Genomic DNA, 26,900 nt, shown 5'->3' with positions numbered 1-26,900 from the left:
TCCTGCTTTTTTCTTCCTCTCTCCAGGACCTTCTGCAGCTCTGTGATTGCTGATACATGCTTGACAGCCTCAAAGGGTCCTGGCAAGATGGCATCTTCTAGACTTCCCATCCTTATAGCATTGGCATTTTCCTCTTTGCCTTTTGTTCTTTCACATTCAAACAGGGTAATGTGGTTTCAGGATTTCTTTCCACCTAATGTGTGCCCTATAAATGCCAAAGCAAACACTTTTTATGGCATCATGTTTGATGCAGGAAGCACTGGAACCCGTATTCATATTTACACCTTTGTGCAGAAGAGCCCAGGTAAGACCCCCATGTACATTGACTTAGGTTTCAACTGCTCAAAACAGTTTTGTTTTTTGCCAGCTCGGCATTTGAGGGGAGCTGAAGATTTCTACAGTTTGTCTTTCAAATGGTCCTCCTGCAGGTGTTTATTGTCCATTTGTCTTGGTGTTTTGCTGTGTAAATATCTTTTCCGTAGGTCTTTTGAGTCTGAGATACAATTCTGGGTATACTGGAGAGTTCTGAATTTTCAAACATTTTCGTCTCTGCAACTGTTTAAAAGGAATATCTCACTGAGATGAAAAGATACTTATGCTATTTTTGTCAGGTTGCATGTTAGCTTAAATTTTCACAAGAGATACTTGAATTCTGCATATGTTTGTCACATGTTGTAGCAAACTAAAATCAGTAAATTAGAGCGTTATTAAGTACTGAAGGTCTGAGCCATTTCCAGGAGAGCTGTGTTCAGATGCACCACACTCCAGTGTATCTGCTGCTCACATGGTGCAGAGGTGCCCGGTTTTGGCTGCACATGCGACAGGACTCAGGGGGATGAATTAGCTTGGGTACAGTGAGCCAGCAGGTTTGCAAAGGTTAAAGGCTGGTTGCTTGGACTTATGTGTCACATAGTACTGATGTGTCTTTGCATGACTTCATCCATTGTTTGGAAGGACTGGTACAAGGTCCAGTTCTGTTGGACTCAGCCTGGCTTGTAATACCTGATACTCAGGGATAGCTTCTACACCCAGGCTGCTCTGGGAGCAGTGGTCAAACTTGTTTGGCTTCTCAGCCAAGTACTTGAGCACAGTCAAGTCTTTTCTGTCTTTGTGAGTTGGATGAATCACCTAAGGATAATTGGGAGTTGATTGTGTGTCTTAATCTGCACTAATATTTCACAATTAGCTTGGGGACAGAAAGGGAAAGAATTTTTATTAAGAATAGGCAACAGTTATGTTGCATTGTTGTAACTTACTATAGGTCACAAATGCTAAATGAAGATAACTTTAATTATAACAACATGTTATTCATAAATTGTTTGTGGACTTGGTGGATACAAGGGCAACGTTCTGCTAAATATGTTCCTGAAGTGAAGGAGCAAGACTTATTTTAGGAGGGGAATAATCTTGTTTGCAAGGGGAATCAAGGATAGTCACTTTACAGGAGTTGAGGGCAGCCTTTCTTTTAAAGAAAAAGATTTGAGTTGTTGACTGTATCATGTAATGTTTTGTTTGTGCAGAAAACCTTCCAGAGTTGGAAGGGGAAATCTTTGAGTCTGTGAAGCCAGGTCTGTCTGCATATGCTGATCAGCCTGAAAAGGTAATACTATCCTTCATTCCCTGGGAGTTGGTCTTGCTGTTAATATCACTTAGATTCCACCAAGCAGTTCAAGTATTACTGGTTGCCATCGCAAAAAGTCAAGAAGAAATGTAAAAGTTCTACCACTGTGTCTCTAAACCTGTTCCTCTACTTTTGTGAGTTAATTTTACACAGCGAAATAGGAGCTTGGTGTTCTACATATTTCGTCAGTGGAACAGTGACTTAATTAATTGCTTAAATGTTTATATAACTAGACTATACGCCTTTGAGAATTTCAAAGACAAAGTGATTTTTGTCTCCAGCAGCATCAATGTTTATTTCCCCTACAGCTACCCCAAATATGAGTAAATGCATACTCTGTCTCATTTACAAATAATTTTCTCAGTTCTGAAGTAAGCTGCCATTTTCCAGCCACCCTGCACTGACAGGAAGCTCTTTCACAAACTAAAGGAGGTGCCAGAGAAATGATAGATTAGATACACTATCTTGTGTGCTTTAGCAGCCTTGAAGTTGGGGGGGGGGGGGTAACATAATGGGGGTTTCAGGTTTCGCATTTTGCTCAGTTGGATTCCATACTACAGGAATTTGAGTGTGACACTTTATGGAAGAGTGAATGGATTTTTGATTTTTAAAAAATTTTAATAAGATCACCTATGATTTCAGTAAACATTATTTGTTGGATAGGAGAGGAGAACTCACCCCAAAAGAAATTTCTAGGCATTTCACAGGAGAATGTTTGTTGCTAGTGCCAAACTGTAATTGTTAGAGCAGTGAAAATAATTGAGAGCCAGCAGTGATGTCTGTACCTTGTGTGGTAACCATTGCACAGCTGGCATTTTAATTACAATATTTGCTATGGACACAGTTGGAATTCTTATGTTGCATTTAGGGAAATCTACAGGTACTTCCCTTTGCCTTGGTAGCCTCAGTCAGTAATTGCACCATTTAGTTTCATCATACTGCAAGATATTTAGGTTTGTCAGGTAATCGGTTCCCTCACCTCCCTCCATCCTTTCCAAAAAATACCTTCCGCAAACAATGATACTTATCTTCCCTAAAATTTATGAATAAACCTTTCCTTCCAATGCTAACATTCTCTTTAATGTTCTAATGAGATGTCTAGCATGGTTTTTGTACTTATCTTGGGTGTGGGTATCTTCTGCTATTGAATACTGTTTTCACAAGTTTTGAGGAGAAACTGAGAGGCCTATTCTCTGATGGCCTGTAGGAGGAAAGTGTAAGAAAAATGAATTTTTCCTTTCAGGGTGCTGAAACTGTCAAAAAATTGCTGGACATGGCCATAGATGCAGTGCCACCTCATCTCTGGAAGAAGACCCCAGTAGTGTTAAAAGCCACGGCTGGACTTCGCTTGCTGTCAGAGGAGAAAGCTCAGGCTCTGCTTTCAGAGGTAGTACTAAGTTGTTGTGGATGCACTTGTATTGTTCTCCCTGTTTCATCTTTCTTCTTTGTCATTCAGTTCTCTATTTTGTTTAGCTAAGAGAATGTCATCTATGAAAAGAGACTGTAATCCCATGATAGCATGAAACTCACAGAATGTCTTGTCTGTTCCTGAAATCCTCTGTCTTGCTGTGGTGGAAGGCATGGAGAGACACCTACAAAACTTTTTTTCTTTCTTTCCTAGTCTCTACACACACTTGTCTTATTTTCTACTGCTGTGTAAAACAAAACTTTGTCACCCTCAGAGCACCTCAGAGCAGAACAAGACTTTGAAGACCAAGAAATCTAAACACTATTTCTTCCCTCAGGTGAAAGAAGTCTTTGAGGAATCACCATTTCTTGTTCCAGAGGACAGTGTTGGCATCATGGACGGATCTCATGAAGGTATGTTTTAGGAGGAGTAAAAGGTAAAAGCAAAGAGAAATGGGAAAAAGAGAGGTATCGTAGGAACATGAGATGGAAAGAGAAATGGTCCCTAAACTAAGGGGAAAAAAATAAAAGGTTTCTTGCCCTGTTTGAAACAATGCAATCCTGCCCTTCCAAGGTGGTGTTTGTTACTTGGTCAGCTGTTAGGCTACAAACACAGATACACAAAGAGATTTCGCATGCTTTGGAACAAAACCTTGTCTCAACAATAAGTATTCAGGCTGATGCAGGCTGACCAGCTGAAGCCTGCTCTTGGGAAATAGTGCTAAAAAGATTGTGTAGCCTCTGAAAGGCTACATGACAATATATAGCAAGCTGGGAAGCTTATGGAAAGTGCCTTTTAAGTTCTGCAATATCAGAATTAAAAATAACCTGTTATGATTAGCTCATCAATTTTCAATCTAAAATTGGAAGGATTGTGACTATTAGAGGACAATGAAGGATAATTGGCAAGTATCAAAAATAGATAAGTAAATTATAATTTTTAAAATACTCTGTTGGGAAAAATACAGCTAGTAAAGTAGCAAGGAAGTACTGTAAAATACAAGAAAAGGTAAAATATGTTGTAGGTTTGGAATGAACAATGATTTTGCAGTGCAGAAAAAAACACTCTAACATTCTGGCTACATATCCAGACATACTACCTTGGAGAATAGGCAAGTAATAATCATCTGTGTGGATGCCTGATGAAAAGAGCCATCCTGTCATGTTATGTTCAGTTCAGAACACTTCCTTATGGCAGATAAATTGCCCATTTGGAAAGTGTTGAAGGAAACCAAGAAGAATTATCACAGTGCTTAAACAACTAATAAATTGAGGAAGATTAAAGACCAAAATCTGTCCACGTGGGCCGAGAGAAAAGGAGAAGTATCATAAAGTCTTCAAGTATTTGATAAGTATGGTGCAGTGTGTAGTTTGTCACTAGGATTAATGGGTGAATTGTACAGTCAGGAGAACTGTTGTACTGACAGGGGGCAGGACCAATGAGGCATAATAGAGCACAGGGTAGCTTGCCAAGTTTATTTAAAATCCCTACCTCTTCTACTGTCATATGTTTGCCTGTGTTTGGGTGAGAATCATGCCAGTGTCAAGCAAGCCACTGGAGTCAAAGGAGCTGTTTGCATTTTACTGGTTGCTGCTCTGTCTGTAGTGTAATTATAGAAACCTCAAGATTAAAACACAGAGTGGTGTGAATGCAGTTTTCAGATTAGGAATTGAAATGCTGGACTGCAAAAATGGGCCCAAGGAAGCTTGTGCATTGTGTCAGCTTATTACTTCTTTGTATGTTGCTTGGATAATAGATATGATTTGTGCATGCTGGAGTTGCATGGATATTACAAAGTCCTACCTATTCCAACTCATGAGGCTTGTGTGAATGACTAATGCATAATAAAATTTAATTATGAGTTTGAAATAGTCTCTGAAGTCTGGGGTGGTTAGATTAAGTTTGTAATGACTTCCAGGTAAATAAATAACATGTGGAGGGCTGGTAACAGTGGGTAGGAGATTATGGGAGTATTCAGTGGTGACTTTTTTTTTTTTTTTTTCATTCTTCGCAGGAATTTTAGCCTGGATCACTGTGAACTTTTTGACAGGTAGTTAATTCTGTGTAACTGCTCTCTAAGCTTGAACTCGAGTCTCTTCTGTGGAGGTGATCACCCTAAGTTCCTCTGCCTTGGCCATGCTTTTCCTCCCCACTCTGTGACCAGTGCTAAAGCAGTGGATTGTCTTGGGCAGACTGTGTTCCAGAGTCTGTAGTAAGAAGGAGACATCTGAACCACTAAGGTGCCAGAATTTACACAGGGCTGGGAGGCACTGGCAAGCTGGTTTCTCTAATGTATTGGAGAGTGGTACTGCTGATGTGTGGGAAACAAGGGCTTGCAGTGTTCTTCATCCCAGTGTGAGCTGTGCCACTACAGTGGTGTTGCAGGGCATGGTGCCTTAGCACTATGGCCCTAAGAGCTTCTGGGAATGCAATCTAGTGATAAGAAAATCAGCACTCTGGGAGATACGTGACCAAGCAAAAAAGCTGCTCTGGATGATTTGGCTCTTACTGCACTTCCTCCCCCACTGCTTTTTAACAGCTGTATGATGGTTACAAAATTTGTGTACTCTCCCTGAGAGCCTTCTGCAGGAGATACTTTGTCTCTTACTTTCATCTTTTGCTTGATACCTAGAGATTTATCTGCTTTTGTCTCTTTGGAAGAGAGATTGGAATCAAGGAAGAAAGTCTGTGAATCTTTCCATAATACCTTCTGTTTGCCTATCTGCTCTCTCTGAGGTTTTTTCTTTAGAGGGCAGCTCCTGTATTGCTGTGATACTGTGATTACCTGGTGGCTGCCTGAACATCCACACAGTGTCTGCATTTTAGCATTTGTGAACTTGGGGCTGTTCTGAGCACGGTGTTGTTTGCAGGGCAGCTGTCTGGCCAGAACCAGCAAACTGTTGGGACTCTGGACTTGGGAGGAGCGTCAACCCAAATCACATTCCTGCCGCGGTTTGAGGTGAGGAGTGGTTAAAAGTGCGTGGGTTGGGACTGCAAGGCTGGTGGAGAGACCTGAGCACAGCTGCATCCTGTCATATCGCTTTGTCATCAGTGGCACAAGCAGAACATCTGTGGTTTACAGAACATCTGTATTTCTGTTCCCTTTGAGATCAGTGTTGGCTGATAGGCACTTGCAAACAAAGGAGCCTGAAAAACGAGGAAATAAAAAGAAAACAAATGAGTAAAACCAAAACGACACAGCTTTTGTTTTCTAGACTCAGGCTGGGAAAGCCTTATTAATATTGATATGACTGTGTATTCAACAAATGTAGAACATTTCTAGGCAGTATTCTTGAATATTAGAAGAAATGTAGGGGCTGTTCTATCTTTTATTTTTCTTCCCCATTCCAGTCTGATAACAGATCTTCACTAAGTTTTGGAGGGCAGGAGTGTTGTATGGGGTAAATGTCTTTAATAGTAGCGCAGTCAGTTCTCTGTTTTCTTATCAATTTCTTCTCATTCCTTCTGAGAACTCCCCTCTCTGTTCCTCAGACATCTCTGCTGGATTTTTTAGTAGTTCTATAGCTCTTTAGAAACGGTTTGAACTGGGACCCAAGTCTGCAGTTTGCATGAGAAAATTACATGAGTAATGGAAAGGCACTATAGCATTCTGGACCTTCATGTTGCTCTTTCTGAAGGAATAATTTCTTTAACATTTTTTGTTCATAGAACTTGAGCTTCTCAAAGGATGTTTGGTGACCATGAAACACATGGCTTTCACATCAGGATATTTTAATTCTGCAGTCGTGTGTTATGTTGAAACATGACATACAACCTTATCCTGTTCAGCAAAACGTCAAGTATATGCTGGGTTTGTCCTCTGTTTTGTGTTGATAACACCTGCTGAAGTGGGCACTGGACCAACAGGAAAGGGTGTTGCATGTCAGGGTTTCGGAGAATAAATAGAACTGTGTAATAGGCTGAGCTGCAATTTAGGATTAAAATTTCCCCTTCGAGCCTTGCAGTAAAAAGCCTTGAGTGTTTGCTGCTGACCAGGACTAATGGTGTGAATTTGTAGGGCAGTGTGGAGTCAAGGTTCATGTTGCCTCTCTGTACTATGTCTGCTTCTCCCCTGTGTTGTCAAGTTCAAATAAATAAGCTCAGCATGTTTTTGGGAGTTTTTCCCATCTGACAGAATTGGCGGGTATGCCTCCCTTTGATTTGCAGTGGGGATTTTTCCTTCCTGCAGTCTGAGGCAGACACATGTTTGCTCTTGTATTAGTTTTGAAGAAAATACTGTAATAGTAAGAGATTCATTAATTAAATATGAATTACAAGCAAGTAGAGAACATATAATGATAACTGCATGGAGCTGATTTTAGTTTCATGGCATTATTGCCAAAGTTAAAAGCAACTGAAAAATAATCATAATAATTATGAAATTGTCTGTCTGGTGTCTGCCTCCTTTTTGTGAAAGTAGGGCATAAAAAAAGACAATTGTTTTCCCCAAACTAATTTTTTTTTAGGATCTCTCCTTTTAAAAAGTTTTTGTGATGTAAGGTTTAGAAACAGAACTCAAAATATGGCAGAGTCTGTGTGTATGAGGCCAAGGATGTGACTGTCATTTCAGTGATAATCAGTTTGAGACCCAAAACAAATTTTGATATGTATTTGGTCAGGAGAAGCTCAAACTGAGTACTGCCACATTCCTTTCAGCTTTGAGCAGGCTTCTGGCTTGGACTCTAGAAAAAATAACCCAGATCTGGATCTCCTTACTTGAATGGTAACTACAGGACTGTGCAGCTTCAATTCTTTCGGAGATTCTGCTGCTTGGCCCAGAATAACAGTGTCTGATGGAAGTGCACAGAGCCAAGAAGGGATGGGAGAATGAGGCCATGAGGTGCGACAGAAACTGGGATTCAGAGTTTGGGGACTGGACATGAAGAAACAGTAAATGGTCGCTAAAGTGGTTCAGCCTTACAAGAGTGTGAGTTAGTCTGTCAAGAAGATAGGTCAGGGTACCAGTGGGATGGAGGTGTGCACAGAAGGAAGACTGTGAGAGGGAGAAAACTCCAGGTGGTGAGACAAGAGGCTAATTTAGGTGAAGCAGCCCTAAGACTGGGAGTGAGTGGTCACAGTGTTTCCTTGAGTACTGGCAAGACATTTGACATGGTGAAAATGGGGCCTTATACTTTGTATTTTTAATTCTTCTGAGTACCTCAGTTTAGGTGCCTAGTGTGACTTGCAAAAGTTCATAGCACTTCTAGTGCAGCTGATTTTTTTGGGGACTCTGTACATGTAGAGTAGCATGTAAGTACTCTAGAAAAATTCAGGTTGCCTGAATTAGGAAGTGTTTTCATCCTGATCTGTTGTGCTTGTGTACATTGAAGTAACACAAAGATGCATATAAATAAATCAGTGTTAAAAGCTGCAGATGTTACAGCAGTGGCACCATTGAAAAACTGTTCTTTGTTTTCAAAGCAGATCAGATGAGTGTGCAGTAAACTCTATGGGTATATCTGTGATATTACATTAAAATTGGTGATTCTCTATTGCATAATATAAACTAAAATATTTTTTTCTTAACTTTTAGGAAACTCTGAAGGAAACCCCTGGGGATTTTCTTACCTCATTTGAAATGTTTAATAGCACCTACAAGCTCTACACCCACAGGTGAGGAGCAAAAGATTACTATTTCTGCTGGGGAAATAAGTCTTTTTTTGCAGCCCCTGAGCTAACATCCTGGTACCAGCAGCACAGATCACGACATTTTTACTACTTACCTGCATGTAACAGTAGAAGTGGAACATGGCATTAGTTGGCTGGAAACATTCCAGATTTATGGTTAATGTCACTACAATGGAATATTAGGCAGTCTGTCAAACGAAGAGAAAGCATTATGAGTCCATATTTAAGGAGAAGAATTCTTATTACTGGATTCAAGCCAAATATTCTGAAACAAGCAGAAAGGTAGATGTTGTGCCAGTAGTCAGAACTAAGCATGATCAGAGATTTGGAAGGAGGACTTGCCTGAGACTTTTTCCTTAGTGGAGTGAACATTACCATCTCAGTCAGTTATAGAATCTGTTTACTTGACAGCAGAGCTGGTCTAATAGTCATCCTCTCCTAGTCCTTACATTTGCTGATATAATGAGTGCTGTAGTCATCTATACAGTCTATTAGATCACCTAAAATAATTGGGATTGAAAAATCATCTCCTAAAAATTGAGAGAGAGCTGGAGGTTAGTTTAACTCTGAATATTTTGCAGACATTTAAAATTACATGACAAAAGTGGTAAGTGGCCAGAGGTGGGAATGAAAGGGTCAACAGGATTTTAATCTGTGTTGCTACAATGTGTGATGACATTCCCGTAACATTGTTCACATTCTAGCTTATAATGAATGTAGCAGTTACTTGTGGAGTCAAACAGGTGAATTTCACATAAAGCCACAGTTCCCTTTTAGTGGGAGGTTCTGCACTCTGCCCTAAGAGCACATAGTCTTGTGTGTGTTATATAAGATTGGCTGCCCTATTCCTTATGCACTCAGCACATACCTTCTTTCTCCCTTGTAAATGCACCTTGGTGGTGCATTTTTGCTTTTCATGATCATCTTGCATAAATACCACATCAGTTCTAACCACTTTCTGCAGTTTTAGATTTACCTATTTTACAACCCCTTGTATTTCTTGGGTTTGTGTCACTGTTTTGGCCCTTGGGGTTGTTCTGGCAAAGGGAACTCTGTTTTAGAGAGGGGAGCCTTGTGGGAAACAGAGGAAGGAAATTTGGTTTGGGTGTTCCAGGACTTAGGAAGAGGGGTATGGGTAAAGCATACCAGATGTGCCGGAATTAAGACTATAATGTCTGTCTTTGATGTTCACAGCTATTTGGGGTTTGGACTAAAAGCTGCAAGACTGGCAACTCTTGGAGCTTTGAATATGGAAGGTATGTTCATATGATAAAACATCCAAGATTTTTGAAGAGATGCTTAGACTTCTTTGTGTCAGCAGCCCATTTCCTGTGTGTCTTCACTTCTGTATCTTGTGCTTTTCTATGTTTCTGATGGTATATATTTGTCTGAAAATAGCTACCACTTGTTAAGGAGTTGTCTTGTGAGACAGCTGCTTTTCCCTATTTTTAAGTTCAGCCAGCAGTGACACCTGAGTGCAAATTCCAGAAATGCACATGTGGGAACATACAAACACCATGGCCAGCCACAAACACAGCTTTACAAGCATCCACAGAAGCATAAAACAGCATGAATAGATCCTTTTCCTGAGGGTTGCTGCTTAGGCCGAACCCTCTTTGTAGGCCCCTCTGGGATCTGCCTGGCCTGTGGTGTTCCCCAGAGCTGTTGTGTGCACCACCTAGTCTAGATGGAAGCCCACAAGCACATCACATGCTCTCGCTCACTAACCTGAGTGCATACTCACATTCCTGAGTCTTTCCAGTCTCTCACCCAGAGCTTGGGCCTTTTGTCTAGTCTGGCCAGAACATGGGGTCTTTCCACCTTCTGGATTCTTACTTGACAGCTAGCTGGACTTGTGATAATTACTGGAGTGTACTCAAATCAAAAATAGTTGGGAATAGTGATTAAGAAGAAGATAGGACAGACTGCAGTGATTGGTCACAAGGCTCACACAGAAAAGCACACTGACCAGGTGCCTGCGTACTTGTGCTTGTCTTCTTTTATAGTCCCCTCTGGTTTGCCATACTTGCACTTCACTGATCCCTTGATTCCCCCCTTTCCCAGCCTTTGAGCCTTTCCCTAACCATCACATGGTAAATTTTGCTGTCCCACAGTCTGCCTCAAGCATTCTGTTAGAAGTTTGCTTTTTATGTGAGACCTGTGTGCGGCAATAATCATGTTCTCAGTTACAGTATTTCTGGTCGAACCCTTCAAAGGTACATTCCGTGGATCCTGTAGTGGCCATTGATCTCCGCCTTAGGAGTTCATCTTCATTGCTCAGTTGCTGTTTGTCTTGGTTATCTGCTGTCATTAGGATTCGTGTATCTGTGTGTTTATTACCTAATTTCTTGTCTTCTGGGGGGGAAGAACCATTATCCAGATATCCTTGTATCATTTATCTCATTAAGAAATGACAAGGCCAGCTGCTCTGCTGTTTGCAGGACAAAACGGACACAGCTTTTCCAGACTTGAGACAGGTCCTTAATTTGTAATCAGTTAGTGCCACATCCATCAGTTCAGATTTTTGTACTTTTTCTTAAAGACTTTTTATTAAAGATCTTTCAACCTTTTCTGGTTCTGCATATTGATCAATATCTGTGTTAAATTCTGTGCGTTCTGACTCTTCTCTGCTCTCATTCCAGTTGTGGATGGACAAATGTTCCACAGTTCTTGTTTGCCGAGGCAGTTGGAGGCAGAGTGGCACTTTGGGGGAGTGAAATACCGGTATGGTGGCAACAAAGAAGGTAAATTGAGGAGACTTGTTTCTTTTACAATAAGTCTTATCTCCAGAATCTGAGTTTTTCCTTGTCAAATATTTAACCAGTTAATTGATGATGATTGGGATACGAAGGATACCTGCCCACTTGTAGAGGTTGACTTCTGAGAAATCCAAATTAAAATTTGAAGCTGTAAGAGTAGCTGACCTGTACCCTGTCCTCTGACTGTGAGCTCTTACTACAAATTATACCTTTTATAGGAAATGTTAAGAATTACTTGTGCAAATAAGGCAGGTTTTTCTCAAGCTTTGAGCAAAGTGCACAAATTCTGTCTGTGTTAGGGTACAAACATTTCGGCCTACCAGTTAATCTCACTTGTGGAACTATTTCTTAAGAGTCTCTAATAATAATAAGTCTGTAATGCTGCATAGAGAGGGTGAGTCTGCTACCATCATAGGCTTGAACAGATCAGGGAACATGAGAGCTGAGTTGCAGATTTGGTGTGTGTGGAGGGGGTTGGTAAAATTATGGTGTGATGGGGAGGGAAAGCAAGGTTTTATCTAACAGGTGGCAGCAAATGTAGAAGATTCTGCTGACTACAGAACACGTCAATGGGAGTTTTGTCTGATATGGAAGTAGTTTGCGTGGTGTTTCTTTCAGACACAGCAGTGATCTGCTCTAACCAGTTCTATTTGATGATGGTGTTCTAGAGTCCTTGCCTGCGTGCAGGTGCCATGTTGGATTACAGAAGGGATATCTAAGTTCTCCTTCTGATGCTTTAATCTCTGCTTCTTTCATTTTTCCTCCTGTTGCCACTATTTCTTCCATCTCATGCATATGCTCTTTGGCTCACCCCATCTGTGTTTTTCCTGACAGGAGAAACAGGATTCAAGCCTTGCTACTTAGAAGTACTCAAGGTTGTCAAAGGGAAACTTCACCAACCAGATGAGATTCGTGGAAGTTCCTTCTATGCTTTCTCCTATTACTATGATCGAGCAGCTGACACGAACCTAATCGGTAAATTTGGGATAATCTACTATGTGTCAACCAGAAGGCAGACAGAGGAACCCTGGAGGCTGGAACCATGGAGAGGAGAGGAAAGGAATGTTATTGAGAAAGAGGAGATACACAAAATGCCTCAAGGGAATGACATTTATCTGTCACTACAGTTTGGTGTTCAGAGTTCAGCACATGAAACATGCTCAGGGCTTCAGTTACGCCTGCAGCTCTGACTTCTGTTCCAAAGAGGTCTCACTCCTAGTGCAGGATCACTGAGTTGCACTCTAGGGTCAACTGAGATAAAGAACTCAGATGCTATCAGGTCTATGACGATGTTTTCTCACATCTTTTTCAGATTATGAACAAGGAGGTGTTTTGGAAGTGAGAGATTTTGAAAGAAAAGCCAAAGAAGGTAATTGTCATGATTTGGGAAACCGGTTTGGACAAGAAATAACAGAAATATGAATGTGTAGGCAGTACATAATGTGAGTTTGACTGGGAAGAAAAGCAAATTTATTTAATCTTTATTTTTCTTACACCTGTCATGTTGCTTTTATTAGTCAAAACCTCTAACTGATGCAGAAGACAATACTGATAGAGCAGTGAGGGGTTGGTGGCTTTAGGGCTCTGTTGAGGAGAAGGAGATAGTTTGTGTCAGTACAAAAGAAAGTGAATTTGCTGTATCAAGAGCTCCTTCTGTCAAACTGCAGCTCTCTAAGAGAAAGAGGGCGCTGACTTCTGTAAGTCTGTCACCTTAAATCCTATTTAATCTCTAACAAAATGGAGGGAGAGAGTAAAGGATTTTAAAGTCAGACGGCCTCTTCTGCTTTCCTTTACCTCCCTGTCTTTTTTCCTGAATGCTTGTTCTGGTTTTGTACCTCCTGTGGATAAAGAGCTCCCATCTTGCCTGGCTACTGATGTCTAAAAGCAAGTTACCTCTGAACTGTGATCATTCTTGTGAGAATTAGTAGACGTTATTTTTCAGGAGAAGATACTTAATTACGTAGTTCAGGACTGACTTTTTTTTCTAAAATAAGATCTAAATTTTAATGATTTTTCAGTTAAATTTAATCTCCCTGGAAACTTGGATGATTTTGAATAGGGGGATTAGGCTCTAAAGTTTGAGTGTGGGTTGGTTGTTATTTTTTCCCTGGATAGAAAGAGATTTTATTTCCAAAGTCATGGCTAAGACGTTACCTAACATTATCAAACCACTTACTTAGCTTTCAGGAGCATCAGGAGATCAATTCTGTGATCCTGAATTACTTCTTCTCTACCTCCTTTCAATAGTAGAAGCATGCTGCTCATCTTTTCTTAGAAGGAAGTGAACTCCGCTCTTGCTGCCGGTAGAACAGGGCAGTAACAGTAGGTCTAGAAAATGATGCTTAGTGTAAATACATTTCCCAGTCACTGTCACCCTGACTATGGAACCTTGATTAGCTGCAGCAAGGGAGCGGTTGGTTGGGCAATGGCTTCTTCCATTTCCTTGGATATGTGTGGTTGGAGAAAATAAAGTAAACTGCCATCCTAGAAGGTGGAATCCATTGCTGGAGCCATCTCATGGAGAATAGATGAGGAAAACAAGTGATTCCTGAAAAATAAGTAGCCTACCAACACCCTGCTAGTTATCAGTGGAGCAGAGGTTCTTCAAAAGAGCTGTGTGGATTATGTTACTGTAATAAGAGATGTACTTATGATGGAGTCAAGAGAAGCTGGATGTACTATATGGTTTATTCTCCAACATTGTAGAACAGCTCTGTAGCATGTACCACGTGTCGTATATACCCACTAATAGAAGAGGGTGGCTTGTTTTAGTAAGCTTTGGCTTGAGTTCAGTTCAAATGTACAATGTGGATTAAAGCTCTTATTTTGCTGAGATCCCCTTTTTTTTCTTTTGTCCTTTTCTAGTCTGTGATAACATGGAGAGGTACAACTCAGCCAGTCCTTTCCTCTGCATGGATCTCACTTACATCACTGCTTTATTAAAGGAAGGTTTTGGATTTAGGGACAACACAGTCTTACAGGTGAGCAAAAGCAGTTAAATCCCTGTCAATCAACATGCAGTAGTTCATTTTTCTGGCTAATTATCTACTGAATCTTTCCAGATTTGTAACATGTGGTTGCTGTCATTCGTGCAACATACAAATCTAGAGAACTGTCAGGAACAACTTGTTTTTCTTCCTTTATAGTTGACAAAAAAAGTAAACAACATAGAGACAAGCTGGACTTTGGGTGCTACTTTTTACCTGCTGCAGTCTCTGGGGATGACCTATTGACCTGTGATGCTGCTGTGGACTTCAGCATTTCTGAAAGGGTGAGAAAGTAAATTGCAATCTCCGGGTATGTTGTTCAGCTGGGACTGGTCACAGAGCAGAACATGGACCAAAGATACACGACTGATCTTTATCCCGGATTGGCATTTTGCCTAATGAGAGTTGCCACAGTATGATTTATAACTGTGATTGCCATAAATGATCCAGAATCTGCCTTAAGAAAGTCAAAAGGTCTAAACTCCAGCAGAGGATACGCAAGGGGCTCAAAACCAGCTTTCACCAGCAAGTTTGTTAGAAGCACAGAGTTCCTGGATGTGGTGGCAGACTACAGACACGTGACTCCCCTACCCCTTCTATTTAAACATACATAACTTAAGTTTGCTTGTGAGATGTTAAATACAAAAATTAAAAATAGCATCAACAGTCATTCAGAGAAAAGTGAACAACTCTGGCTGCTGCCAACCTCAGTGTTCCAAGAATCCAGCTGCTAGCTTAGCTAATACATGGCACAAATATTCCAGTGTTTCAAGAAAGGCCTGCTATAAGTACACTTTGGGCATGATTTTGGGAAAGATGTTGGCTAAAACATAGTAATTTACCAAGCCTGGGCATGATTTTGGGAAAGATGTTGGCTAAAACAGTAATTTACCAAGCCTTTTTTTTTTAGGCAGTAGTCATTTCCTAAGCAGAATGTGTGCCTGACTGTTTCAGCTTTGCTGCCCTTCACAAGTCTGTACAGCTACACTGTACATCCAACTACGACTTGATAAATTTATTCATTTAGCATGTAGTCATAACACATAGCTGTGCTGGCACAACGAGGCAGCAGTGCCAGCTACTGAAACTCAACTGCCAGAAGATGTGCTTGTCACATTCCACCCACAAGGGGATTGCAGTCAGATGAAATGGCTGATCTGACAGCTCACTTTGCTTTGAGAGCCAGTTCTGTTTCTCTGCTCTCAGCAAGGCACTCCACAGACTTCTTCCCTCTGCTGCTGGTGCTCCTCAGGTTCTTGGGTGAACTGATTCAGGACACCAAACTTGAGGTGGTGCTCACTCAAAAGTCTAGTGCTATCCCAAGGCACAGCGAGACCTGCTGGGCCATCAAGCTGTCCAAGCACCACAGCCCATTTTGTTGGAGTGAGCTCTAAGGTGTGATTTCCCATTTGAAACCCATCCATTGCCCTAAGTAAGAACAGCTGTAGAGACTTTTTCCACCCCATGAAGTAATTGGCAGCTTGCTACTGTCGTCTCTTCCCCAAGGAATGTATAAGGTACAGGTGAATTTACCCATCACAACAAAGAGGTATTACTTGTGTGACTAACAGAAACTTTAATCCACTGATCTCTTGAGATGAATACTTTCCTGTTGGGCAGTTGCAGTTACCTGTTTGCTCTAAAACACCTTTCCTGCTTCTGTCAAACCAAAGACTACCCTCACACTCCCTTCTCTGCAAACTGGATTTGAAAATAATTGGTAATTCCCAGCAAGGGGAGGAAGTAGTGCACTCATGTCTTCAATGGTCTTGCCAAACAGTTTGGAGACTTAGAAATCTGCCTGTGAACATTAGTCCTTTTCTTCTAGTTAGCAGTGCAAGTTTTCCTGTGGCTGATTAAGCTACCCCTTCTCATATCTCAGGTTTTACAGCACAAGGGTGCAAGGCATGCTTTTGGTCTGCAGAACAAGGTGACTGCAAATGCATTTCATTTTGTCTTCAGTGAACACTTTTGTATTCTCAAAAAACATGAAGTAGGATGCAGTGGTTACTGGCCAGGCTGCATTATCCTGAGAACGAGCTAATTTAATAATCCAAAAGTCATCTTTCAGTCTGAGCCAGTGCTATGACAAACTCCTGGATCTTGAGGCTAAGAGCTGTCAGCAGTGAGGCTGTGTTTTGAAGAGGAAGGGTAGGTGGGATGCTCTACCTAAGGGAGAAGCAGCAGCATTATCTGCCCCCCCTTGAACACACACTAACCCTGAGGAGTGCTCGAGAGCTGGGTTTTGTCTGAAGCAAGGAGGGGCTAGAAGGGTACCATGCAGAGGAAGATGTTTTTTCTGCATTCTTTTCCTCAGACTCTGGTACTACAAATGCTAGGGGGGAGCATCTGCTTCCCAATACCAAAGTTGAATTTAATCTGAATGCTCAGGGCCTTCATTTGTCAGTGGCACAATTCATTAACTGAAGCAAAACTGCTGCTATTACTGGCATGATCCTTCAGTTATGGGAGAAACAAAAACTCTGTTAAAAAGTTAAGTTTTGCAAGAAATTGCAGAATTGAGCCCCTGCTGTTTACATCTGAACTACCCAAGTGGGTGGGGGGATCTGGACAGCCCAGTCAAGTCCTCACACTTACCCTAGTGCAATGAGATTATTTATTAGCTAAAGTAAAGAGTAAGCAGCCTTTTAAGAGAAGAGCTCTACTTGCCGTCCTGATTTTTATCTCTTCCTTTGTAATGTCTTTTAGCCAGCCACTAACAGGAACTGCCTAATATGAGTGACTACAGAAGCACAAGTCATGGCTTTCAGTTAAGAACTCATTCTTTCTGATGTTAATTTCTGATACTGGTCAACCATATGTGTAAATCTGGCCCATGGACAGTGCTTTAATTTTGTGAGTGGCAAGTGTCTAATGCGAGAAAGGCTGGTGTTTGGAACCTAAGACAGAATATCTTGAATTGTCTATTTTAGTAATTAAAGCATTTTTAACAATATTCAAGATGTTGTGGTATTGTTTTCTTTCTCAGATATTATTGTTGCCTTGTATCTTTTCCATGGAGCCTTTAAGACTAGCCAGTTCCACGAGAGACACCATTATTAAATAAAGCACCAAGAGAAAGGCAGGGAAGAGGGTGAAAGAATGAGGGACAGTTTTAAAATATATCTGTCACAATGAGTTGTCTCCCTCTGCTGCAAACTACCCCTCCTATCTGAGCTGAGGTGTTCAGCTGAGCTGAACCAAGGAGTGACTTTACAGCTCTAGAAATCACATCAGAAGAAACTGAAAGTAATTGAGCAGCAAAAGCTGTTAAAAATTAACCAGTAGTCGGCAAAATTCAGCACTGTGTTTGCCACAAGACAGACAGCTGTTTCCACCTCAGTCTTCCATTCAGGAGGCCCAAATTAAAAGCACATTGTACATTCAGTTCTGTGTCTGAAGACATCGTGGTACTATGGAAAGAAACCCTAAATCCTCTTGAGGAGGGCAGATGAGACGGCTTTTGCATAAACCAGTGGATGAGGTAATACACAGCTCAAACCCTCCGTTTTATTGCAAATTAAAATAACAATTCAAAGGTTCAAGTTAGTCACAGTCCTTTTAAGGGCAATGCATTCACAGGCAAGCTGCTGACAGACTGACAATGGATCACTTGCTGGCAAAAGCCATGATTTGCTCCTGAAAGAGAAGAAAAAGAGAAGTAATTCATAAGCATGTGTTCTAGAAAGAAGCTTTAGGTACATTCCCTTTTATATAAATGAACAACAGTTCTTGGCCAGTCTTTCTAGCCACGTGCAGAGAACCTCTCCCTCTGTCCTAGCAAAATTAACAAAATTGTAGCATTCCTTTCCTTCCCGATTAGCACAAAACTGGTGTTACCAACAGGTTCTGTGCTCAGAAAAGAGATCTTTGTTTTTTTCTTTTAAACAGAGAAAGAGGAAAAAAAATTCTGAGCACTGAAGCCCCAGCATAGTCTTCCTTAATGAAGACACTGTGCCGTAGGAATGTACTGATTCTCAACTCAGGAAGTGTCTCAACTGTGACCATAACACAAAGGAAACAGGGCACCTGTGTTTAATATGAAGATGAAGAATAAATGGAAAAAAATTAATATCCAGAAATGAGAATCTAATGTGGTGGTGCTTGGGAGCTTTGAGAGCAGAGGACTTAAGGAACCTCACAAAAATGCAGCAACTAGGTCAAGAGGGTGAGGAGTTTAGGCAGATAAACACAGACCCTCTGTTTGCAGTGTAAGACAAAAGCTCCTCACCACTGTCTTCCTCAGGTAATTTCCATCTTAGAGACTTGAAATTCTGCCATGAGGGAACAATTCACAAGGCAAAACAGCACAGGAACAGGTAAGCGTGGGCTGCACACTGCATCTGTGAAGCCACCCAATGTCTTAGTGAAGAGGTGTCTTCATAGGGCTGTTTTTTCTGTGCATTGCTGGACTACTATTCAAGGTTTGACATTTTAATTCCATAGCAAAATAAAGCCAAAGACTTCTGATGACCTCTAACTCCTAATTACTGATACGGAGTATAAGACACTGAGATCCTTTGTGTTCCCTTGTGCTGCAGGAAAAAAAAACCAGTCACTACTGAGCCATCAGTTATTTAGGAACTCCTCAGACCCATTCAGGACACAAACCCCCCAGTTTAAACAAGTAGTATATAAACAAAAAATGTTTCATTTAAAACAAACAAACAAATCTTTACATTTTGTGCATATTTCACAAATAGTTTTGGACAATTCCTACAGCCCTTACTGAAGTGAGATCCTTACTTTGACAGGAGGCAGGGCATTTGTTGCTTGTAATCCCCATGTCCTCAGCAACACCAGAGGAGCCAGTGTGGTGGAGTAAAGCCTTTTTAGCACATCAGTAGCAGCTATCAAGGAGACATTATGCCTCTGACGTTCTGTTTCAAACTTGAGGAGGTGTTTTAAGGAGCCTGGAAGAGATAATTGAATGCTTCTATTACACTTGCCACAAACAACTGTGCATCTTATCTATAGAGCAGTTTCCTCTGGCAACTGAAAGAGAACAAAGAAATGGTCCATCTCAATAAAGACCTCCTTCCACCAGCTAGTGCTCTTCATCTCACCACGTCTTTAATTGCCATCCTGCAGAGCTTTATTTTTTTTAAAGCGGCTTTAAGATTTGTGGGATGGAAACTGCATCCAAGAACCTTAAACTGCTCCACAGCCAGTGGACATCAGAACAGCTTTGCTTCAACAAAGCTTTCAAACACAAGACAGCAGCATGCTTAACCAGAGGTACTGCTTGTCCTGGTGGAGCAGCAAAGGCCTGTAAGACTAATCCTCTTACTGCCACTGCGTTGTCTTGGAGCCTTACCCAGGTCGCTCCCATTGAAGGCTGCTGCACTGAGGTGATGAGCTAAACATGCAATATCACCAAAACCCAGGTTTACTCCTTGTCCTGCAAGTGGGTGGACTCTGTGTGCTGCATCCCTGGAGCAAGAGAAGACAGAAATTTATTTCCCTTGAAGAAAGCCCCAATGGCTGACAAACCCCAGAAGGGGGGTAGCACTCCTCACCTCTTTGCAATGAACCACCTTAGAGCAGCATATGTGCTTTATCCAGTACCTCCATGCATGCTATGCTGAACTACCTGACTGCTTCTCCAGTTGTAAGAAGCAAGACAAAGGGGAGGTAACAAAAAGCAGGTCTGAAAGGAAAAATTATAAAGAGGTGACTAGCCAAAGTCCTCTCAGATCACGCATGGAACAGGCCTTAATGTTTTTGTAAGTGACCTCAGCACAACAGGAGCTCTGTCAATGGCACATTGCACAAAGTGGACAGACATGAGTGTAAAGGAGAAGTGGGATGTCATTGAATAGAAACAAAATCGGGTTCTTCTATGAACAGATTTACCTGTAAAGCACAAAGACAGACATATTGATATGGGAGTCACAAAGTTAAAGAAATTAAATGAAGTTTTGATATGAAATGCAAGATCATGTACTTTACCAAGCTATAAAGCACAGAGTGCTCCCAAGCATAGAGTGGCTCGCAGGTTGGAAAGATGAAAAGTGCACCACACAGAAGTGTAGCATCCAAGAATTACTAAAAGCTACCACCATACTGCAGCCGGGGCAGAGAAGAAAGTACATGCGACCTTAGACCTAAGAAATGAGGTATTTTCCTATTTGAACAGGCCACCATACAAAAGTCTCTGACATCCCACATGGAATAATTTTTGTCATTTTGTTCAAGAAAGGTGAGTTTAAAACTCAAACTGGTGCACAAAATGGCTTGTACAATGTAAGGGGAGTACAGATCCAGCATGAGATACTGGATTGTTTCACTGGACTGTACAAACCACAAAAGGGAAATAATTATCTTTCAATTTACACAGAAAGCACAGGTAATGGGCAGAAAGCTACTCATACAAAAGGACATGAGGGCACACAGAACAAACTGGACCTGGATAAAGTCAAACTGGAAGAGTATATTATTTCTAACATCTAATTTGTTGACTGGGAGTTGCTATCCTCACGTCATTTCTAACCACATGCCACCCACTCACCCAAGGGCTACTACTGAGGACCTTACCCGATAAGAGCCACACGATGCTGGACATACTCTGTCGCGTGCCCCATTCCAAGAGGGAACATGGCTCGGCTCTCTGGATCGACTTTAGCAACACTTGGGGGCAGCTGACGGACTGCAGTGCCAGAGGGCTTCAGGAGTGAAATGGCAGAACGAAACATGGCCCCAGCAGTGTCAATGAAGTCAGAGTGGTTTATGTTGCTCCACTGAAACAGACAAACAAATCTTTGGAAGTTGACCCAAACTAGACCTATAGAAGAACTCAGCTGAAAAAAAAAAAAAAATCTGAGTTCCAAATACTGAATTTTAACCACTTGGACAAAACTATACAGTAAAAAAACCCCCTATCTTCACCATTTTAGGACATACAAATTTCCAACTAGGGATGAGCCTACTCTTCCTACCTTTTGGAAATTTAGGTCATCTTCTGTGACTTTCAGAACTAACCCAATTCAGTCCCAAGGGGTCATCTTTTCTTTGCTAAGTGCCTTTTTAATATAATTCAGACCAGAGGAAGGAACTTGAGAATCCACTTCTCCCATTACTGTTTTTTAAGCCTTTTACCTGCCACGAGGCTGATACTCACAAAGGCAGAGTTGATGCTATCCACAAAGCTTTCCTCATCCATAGCAAGAAGCTCCGATGCATGGTCATGAGATGTAGACCAGACCAGAGAGCTGGCAGTGTCAGACAGCTAGTTTAAGAGAATGTCAAGGGTAAATATCAAGAGAAAAAGAAGCAAAAATGAATATTCAGTGCAAAGACTTCCCCACTGCCCTGCCTCACACCAATCCCTCTGAAAATTACGGTTCCAGCCCAGCTTGTTACAAGTGGGAAATACCAAGGATAAAGTGAGACAGCAGGAGGGGAAAATGCAATAAATGAAGAGTAAAGGGCAGATGTGCAAATTCTTAAGAGACAGAACCAACACAGAAAGGCGTGGACAGAAATAAAGTTACTAGACTACAAAAAATTTTTAAAGCATTAAAAAAAATACAGAGTCACCTTACCGGAAGAAGCGCAATTGGCCCGGTGGGAAGGAACCGCTGCCATGCTACATTGTTGTCTGTGGCCTACAGTGGAAAGAAGCAAGTGGACTGCAAGCCAGATCACCCTCTTAGGTTCTGCTGCTTATGGAAGAGTCAGTTTAGCAGAATTTTACCTCAGATAAATGGAGAGTTGCCACCACAGCTGACTGGTCATACTGATGTTCAATGTTCTTAATTTCAGCTTTCTTCCGGACCACAGAATTATGACCATCCGCACCAATCTGTAAAACAGAGATGCAAAGCAACTTCTTCAGCAGCTCCTAGAAAGACTAGGAGCTAGTATTTCACTCTACAAACCTCAGCCTGCATCTATACATTGTCTGTTCATTCAGAAAATAAAATTCCCCAAAAAACAGAAGAGGTGGCCCCTTCTGCTCTTCTCGAACTCAGCAGCATCTCCTTGCACCACACAGAGAGAAGGCTGTGTCCAGTGTCCCACACCCTCTCTGACAGGGTTAGCCACTCACCTCACTCTAGCACTCCACATGGGTGGAGCAGCACCCATGGAATCAGAACCAAATCCAGTGGAAAGGATTTGGGTTAGAGATGACGCCTTATCAACAGAAATAAAGAGCTTAGTTACCAGCAGCTTGGTCTGAAGTCTGCGTCCATCAACTAACTCAACTTGCACCCAAGGGCTTGTGTCACCGCTGTGGGAAGGAAGGGGCCAGGTGTACCCGACTGCTCTGCTCCTGTAGAAAACCTCCACCCGGTCTGATGGGAACACAAAGTACCATGGTCACAGCATGACACAGACAGGAAAAAAGGAAACCGCTACAACAGCCACGGCCATGCATGTCTTAACAGCACCCTTGGAGCTCACCCTACAATTCTCAAGGCACCCGGGAAGAACAGATCTGGACAACCCCTTGTCACTGCCAGGCCTGCTCTGGACAAGGAGCTACAGATCTTTTAATTAAGTCCAATTTTGGAGAGACTGTGTTCTGGAGAACTATATATGCAAGTGCTTTCCTGCTCTGTAGCCTTTGGAAGTCAGATTTCTCCCTCCCTTCCCAATTCCAGAAGCTGCCAATTTCTCAAGAGTTACTTGTTAGATGAATTTCTCCCTCTCAAGACTTAGTACACACAATAGAGGGCAAGTAACTGAAAGCTATCTGCAGGAAATAAAACATTAAAGAAATTGTCCACTACCTGCTACTGCATCTAACTGTTTTGTGAGAGCAGACATAATGACATCGTTCTCCACTATGTAACCCATGTCATCTAAGTCATCTTTCTCAAAAACGATCATGCCTTCTGAACAAGCATCCCATACCTACAAAGAAAAAATACATTACATGAAACTTTGTGATAAAGAAGTGCTGTTAATTTCAGGGACTTAACAGCAAAAAGACACAGTGATTTAGAAATACAGAACTAGAGGAAACATCCTGTATTACTGTCCATTCCCAGCTACTAAAGTGCATCACATAACTAATTTCATTAAATGATTTAGCTTAAGCTCAAAAAGTAATTCCAAGTCAAGTTTTTTATCCCTACTTTCCTGTTATATAATTGACATATAAAGCTACCCTACAGCCTTGCTGTAGGTTAACCCCAGCAGGCAGCTCAGCCCCACGCAACTGCTTCCTTACTCCCCTGCACTGGGATGGGGAAGAAAACTGGAAGGGTGAAAGTACAAAACTCATGGGTTGAGGTAAATGCAGTTTAATAGGAAAATCAAAAGCCACATGTGCAAGCAAAGCAAACCAAGGAATCAATTCACTGCTTCCCAAGGGCAAGCAGGTGTTCAGCCATCTCAGGAGAGCAGGGCCCCATCAAGCACAATGGTTACTTGGAAAGACGAACGCCATCACTCCAAACTTCCCTTCTTTCCTTCTTCTTTTCCTCAGCTTTTATTGCTGAGCATGACATCATATGGGTATGGAATATCAGTCAGGGTCAGCTGTCCAGCTGTGTACCCTCCCAGCTTCTTGTGCACCCCCAGCCTGCTCACTGCCAGGGCAGTGTGAGCAACAGAGACAGCCTTGGCACTGTGTAAGTGCTGCTCAGCAGTAACTAAAACATCCCTGTGTTATCAACACTGATCACAAATCCAAAACACGGCCCCACACAAGCTACTGTGAAGAGAAGTAACTCTATCCCAGCCCAACCAATACACCCTTTACCGTTATTTCCTGGCTAATTCCCATGCCTCAGTATCTACAGCTTCCATTAGGAATCCACCTCTCAGCCTGTAGCATCAAGACCCTGAGGACAGGTATTTCTGACTGCTACCCACAAAAAAGGGACAGGAATGAACGTAAGCATGACCTGCCCTTTACCACAGGAAGAAAAACCTTTGTATCATTGAAGTAAGTACTTTTGAGAATTCAGAGTAGACAGACACGTGGTGTATTTGCAGCCCTAAGTCAGGCACCTGCATTCGCCGGAACGGTTTGAATCTCAGGCTGCAGACGTGATCCCAGGCGCCACAACCTGAAACAGAAAAAGGACACAAATACATGGAGATACAGGTTCACATGTGACACTGAGACCAAAACAAAACTGAAGCTCGCTCCACACTCTCCTCCACCCTTCCCTGACTATGCTCAGGCTTCGCTTGCACCATCCCTAGACAGGACCAGGTCTGCCTCACAGCTCCAGAATCACATTGTTTTGCTGTTAACACAAGCCAGCAGGAAAGAAACAAGAGCTCTCCATGAACCTCTGACCTAACAGACAACTCTCACTATCCCCTCACTGGGTAATAAAACAGACACAGAAATTACCGGATAGAACATTTCTTTCTCCATAAGGAATCAAGGCTCAAATATCTCTTTAAAATGACAATTAATCCTCATTAATTGAGGACTGAGTTATTGGACTACAAAGCACTAAGCTTCTTTTGTGAATAGAACATTCCAGGTGCTGCAGAGAACACCTTACAACCTTTCACTAGCCTAATGTCACAAATATTTATATAATAACAAATCAGACCAAGATACCAGAACACAGATCCCTGTTATTAAGAGAATTCTGATTTAATAACCACAACTCAGCATGTAGAGACAAAGGCAAATAATTCTATGGAGTTTAGGATGAAGGCAGCACATGGTCAAAAGTGTTTTCGTTTAAAAAAGACCAGCTCAAATATAAATGTTAAAAATGCAAACAACAAAATCATACTTACTGCTTAGGAGGGTTGCTGATCCTGGTGAGATGGAACTGACCCTGTTACTGTAACTATCTGGCATGTAATCATATTCTTTCCTGGGACCAGCCTCCAGCAAAGCAATCTTCTTATCATGGAAGTGGATATCATGCCCTAAAATAAGCAAATACAGGCTTTGTTACAATGCTCCTGCCAAAAATCTCAAAAACAAAACACCTGAGTTTTTGTAATAAGACAGAATAAATGCAACACTTAATAAAGAAATACATTTACAATACAGGTTTTGACCAGGCAGGCAAACTTTCATATTTTAAAGCTTTATGACTACAGTCCAGTTACTGAGATGGACAACAGTTAAAGGAAGTTTTGCAGTTAAAGCAAGGATTACATATTTTCCTTTTATATAAAGCTTACATTTTTGTACAAATTTGTGCCATTTTTAAATGAAAATTCATTACTGGAGTATTAACAAGTGAAATCTGCAATGTTTACTCCATGCACAGAACACATCTTCCAGAGCCTAAACATAAATTCCCCTTTTAGGAGATCAAAATAAAACTTCTGTGATATGTAGCAATTACATTAATGTTTTCTCTGTCCTTGCATTCTGGCAATGGAATAGCACAGGCAGTTTAGACTTTAAACTTCCAGTTAAAGAGAACTGAAAAAAATGAAGACTCAAGTAAAGTGTAAAACACTGCAGCAGAGCTGGCCACGCTTGCAGCATCCCAGCCACTACAGATGCAGGAGGTACTGAGGGGAGAAGTCGTGTCCTTGCAACATCTAGAGTTTACTACTACAGCAGCCCTAAAGACAGCAGTGTTCTGGGCATATTTTCTAGATTATGTGTAGTAATAACCTCATGTCCTGAAAGGTCCCAGACCTGCTTGTCAGCCTTAGGTATCACGGCTGGAAGGGACCCTTACGCTGTCTCAAATGCACTGTGCTCTTGTTTAACAATACAAGGAGAACATAAGTTTGCAAGGTAAACCCTTATATTTGCAAAACACTTATTGCTCAGGATCTTTGATCTTCTGTGCACTATTTTCTTTATGTTTCTCTCACTACTGCACCCTTCTGAATCCATGTTGCAAATAAAGAAGCAGCCAGTACCCTCAGGATCTCTAATGATACAAAGCAAGCAGAAATACATTTTAACTTGGTATTCCAGCGTTTAAAATTCAGGGTTAGAGAATGAAACTTGGGATCAGATTAGAGGGATGGGGCACCTCTCCTACAAGTAAAGGCTGACAGAATTGGGTTTGTTCAGCCTGGAAAAGAGATGGCTTAGGGGTGACTGAATTGTGGCCTTCCAATACCTGAAGGGAGCCCACAAGAAAGACAAAAAGTGACTTTCTTTACAAGATCATGTGGTGACAAGACAAGGGGGGAATGGATTCAAACTGAAAGAGAGTAGGTTTAGATTAGATATTAGGAGGAAGTTCTTTGCTGTGAGGGTGGTGAGACCCTGGAACATGTTGCCTAGAGAAGTTGTAAATGCCGCAACCCTGGACGCGTTCAAGGCCAGGCTGGACTGGACTCAGAGCAACCTGGTCTATGGAAGGTGTTCCTGCACACAGCAGGAGGCTGGAACTAGATGACATTTAAGGTCCCTTCCAACCCATTCTATGATTCTATAATCAGAAAAGCATTTTCAGCTATGGGTGACATTATCCATCAGCTATTTAAGGATGACCATGTTTGACAGAAACACTACAGTAATGGCTCCATTAACAGCTATGCACACACACGGACAGGGCTAGGCTCATCACTGATTAGCTCACCAAACAGCTTTAAGT

General features: G+C 41.6%; 2 protein-coding genes across 3 annotated transcripts in view; one reads left to right on the top strand and one right to left on the bottom strand.

The window, feature by feature from the left end:
* ENTPD5 (ectonucleoside triphosphate diphosphohydrolase 5) overlaps window positions 1-17,364 on the top strand; it is a 22,296-nt gene extending 4,932 nt beyond the window's left edge. Inside the window, exons 3-16 of one of the 2 annotated variants that reach the window (XM_017741664.1) lie at window positions 27-304; window positions 1,521-1,600; window positions 2,865-3,008; window positions 3,367-3,442; window positions 5,044-5,079; window positions 5,900-5,988; window positions 8,563-8,642; window positions 9,852-9,913; window positions 11,300-11,401; window positions 12,251-12,391; window positions 12,729-12,785; window positions 14,282-14,397; window positions 14,563-14,687; window positions 17,113-17,364. In XM_017741664.1, coding sequence (XP_017597153.1) covers window positions 88-304; window positions 1,521-1,600; window positions 2,865-3,008; window positions 3,367-3,442; window positions 5,044-5,079; window positions 5,900-5,988; window positions 8,563-8,642; window positions 9,852-9,913; window positions 11,300-11,401; window positions 12,251-12,391; window positions 12,729-12,785; window positions 14,282-14,397; window positions 14,563-14,649 — 1,287 coding nt within the window. In that variant the 5' untranslated portion in view covers window positions 27-87 and the 3' untranslated portion in view covers window positions 14,650-14,687; window positions 17,113-17,364. Of the gene's footprint in view, window positions 1-26; window positions 305-1,520; window positions 1,601-2,864; window positions 3,009-3,366; window positions 3,443-5,043; window positions 5,080-5,899; window positions 5,989-8,562; window positions 8,643-9,851; window positions 9,914-11,299; window positions 11,402-12,250; window positions 12,392-12,728; window positions 12,786-14,281; window positions 14,398-14,562; window positions 15,074-17,112 lie in introns of those variants that run through there. The other variant, XM_008639598.2, reaches the window with a different exon arrangement.
* A 519-nt stretch (window positions 17,365-17,883) lies between these two features.
* Window positions 17,884-26,188, bottom strand: COQ6 (coenzyme Q6, monooxygenase). The gene is made up of 12 exons (XM_017741646.1): window positions 26,175-26,188; window positions 25,120-25,274; window positions 24,367-24,425; window positions 23,139-23,262; window positions 22,570-22,700; window positions 22,100-22,207; window positions 21,948-22,010; window positions 21,524-21,631; window positions 20,941-21,143; window positions 19,721-19,836; window positions 19,150-19,316; window positions 17,884-18,042 (listed from the first exon to the last, which is right to left on the bottom strand). Exons 1-12 carry the CDS (start codon window positions 26,186-26,188, stop codon window positions 18,013-18,015), a joined length of 1,278 nt encoding a protein of 425 aa, XP_017597135.1. The 3' UTR covers window positions 17,884-18,012.
* Between the last annotated feature and the right edge of the window lie 712 nt (window positions 26,189-26,900).

The sequence above is a fragment of the Corvus brachyrhynchos genome, unplaced genomic scaffold (assembly GCF_000691975.1).
Source record: "Corvus brachyrhynchos isolate BGI_N302 unplaced genomic scaffold, ASM69197v1 scaffold115, whole genome shotgun sequence".
NCBI lineage: Eukaryota > Metazoa > Chordata > Aves > Passeriformes > Corvidae > Corvus > Corvus brachyrhynchos.
The sequence above is the reverse complement of the archived record's forward strand: the minus strand, read 5'-3'. Positions and strand labels throughout refer to the sequence as shown.

Excerpts from the sequence above, each read along its gene's own strand:
- COQ6 (XM_017741646.1), bottom strand. Across the intron at positions 22,701-23,138 it reads ACAGTTAGATGCAGTAGCAG|ACCGGGTGGAGGTTTTCTAC; the intron begins GTAGTGGACAAT and ends TGTTCCCATCAG. Across the intron at positions 21,144-21,523 it reads ATAGCATCAACTCTGCCTTT|TGGAGCAACATAAACCACTC; the intron begins GTGAGTATCAGC and ends TGTCTGTTTCAG.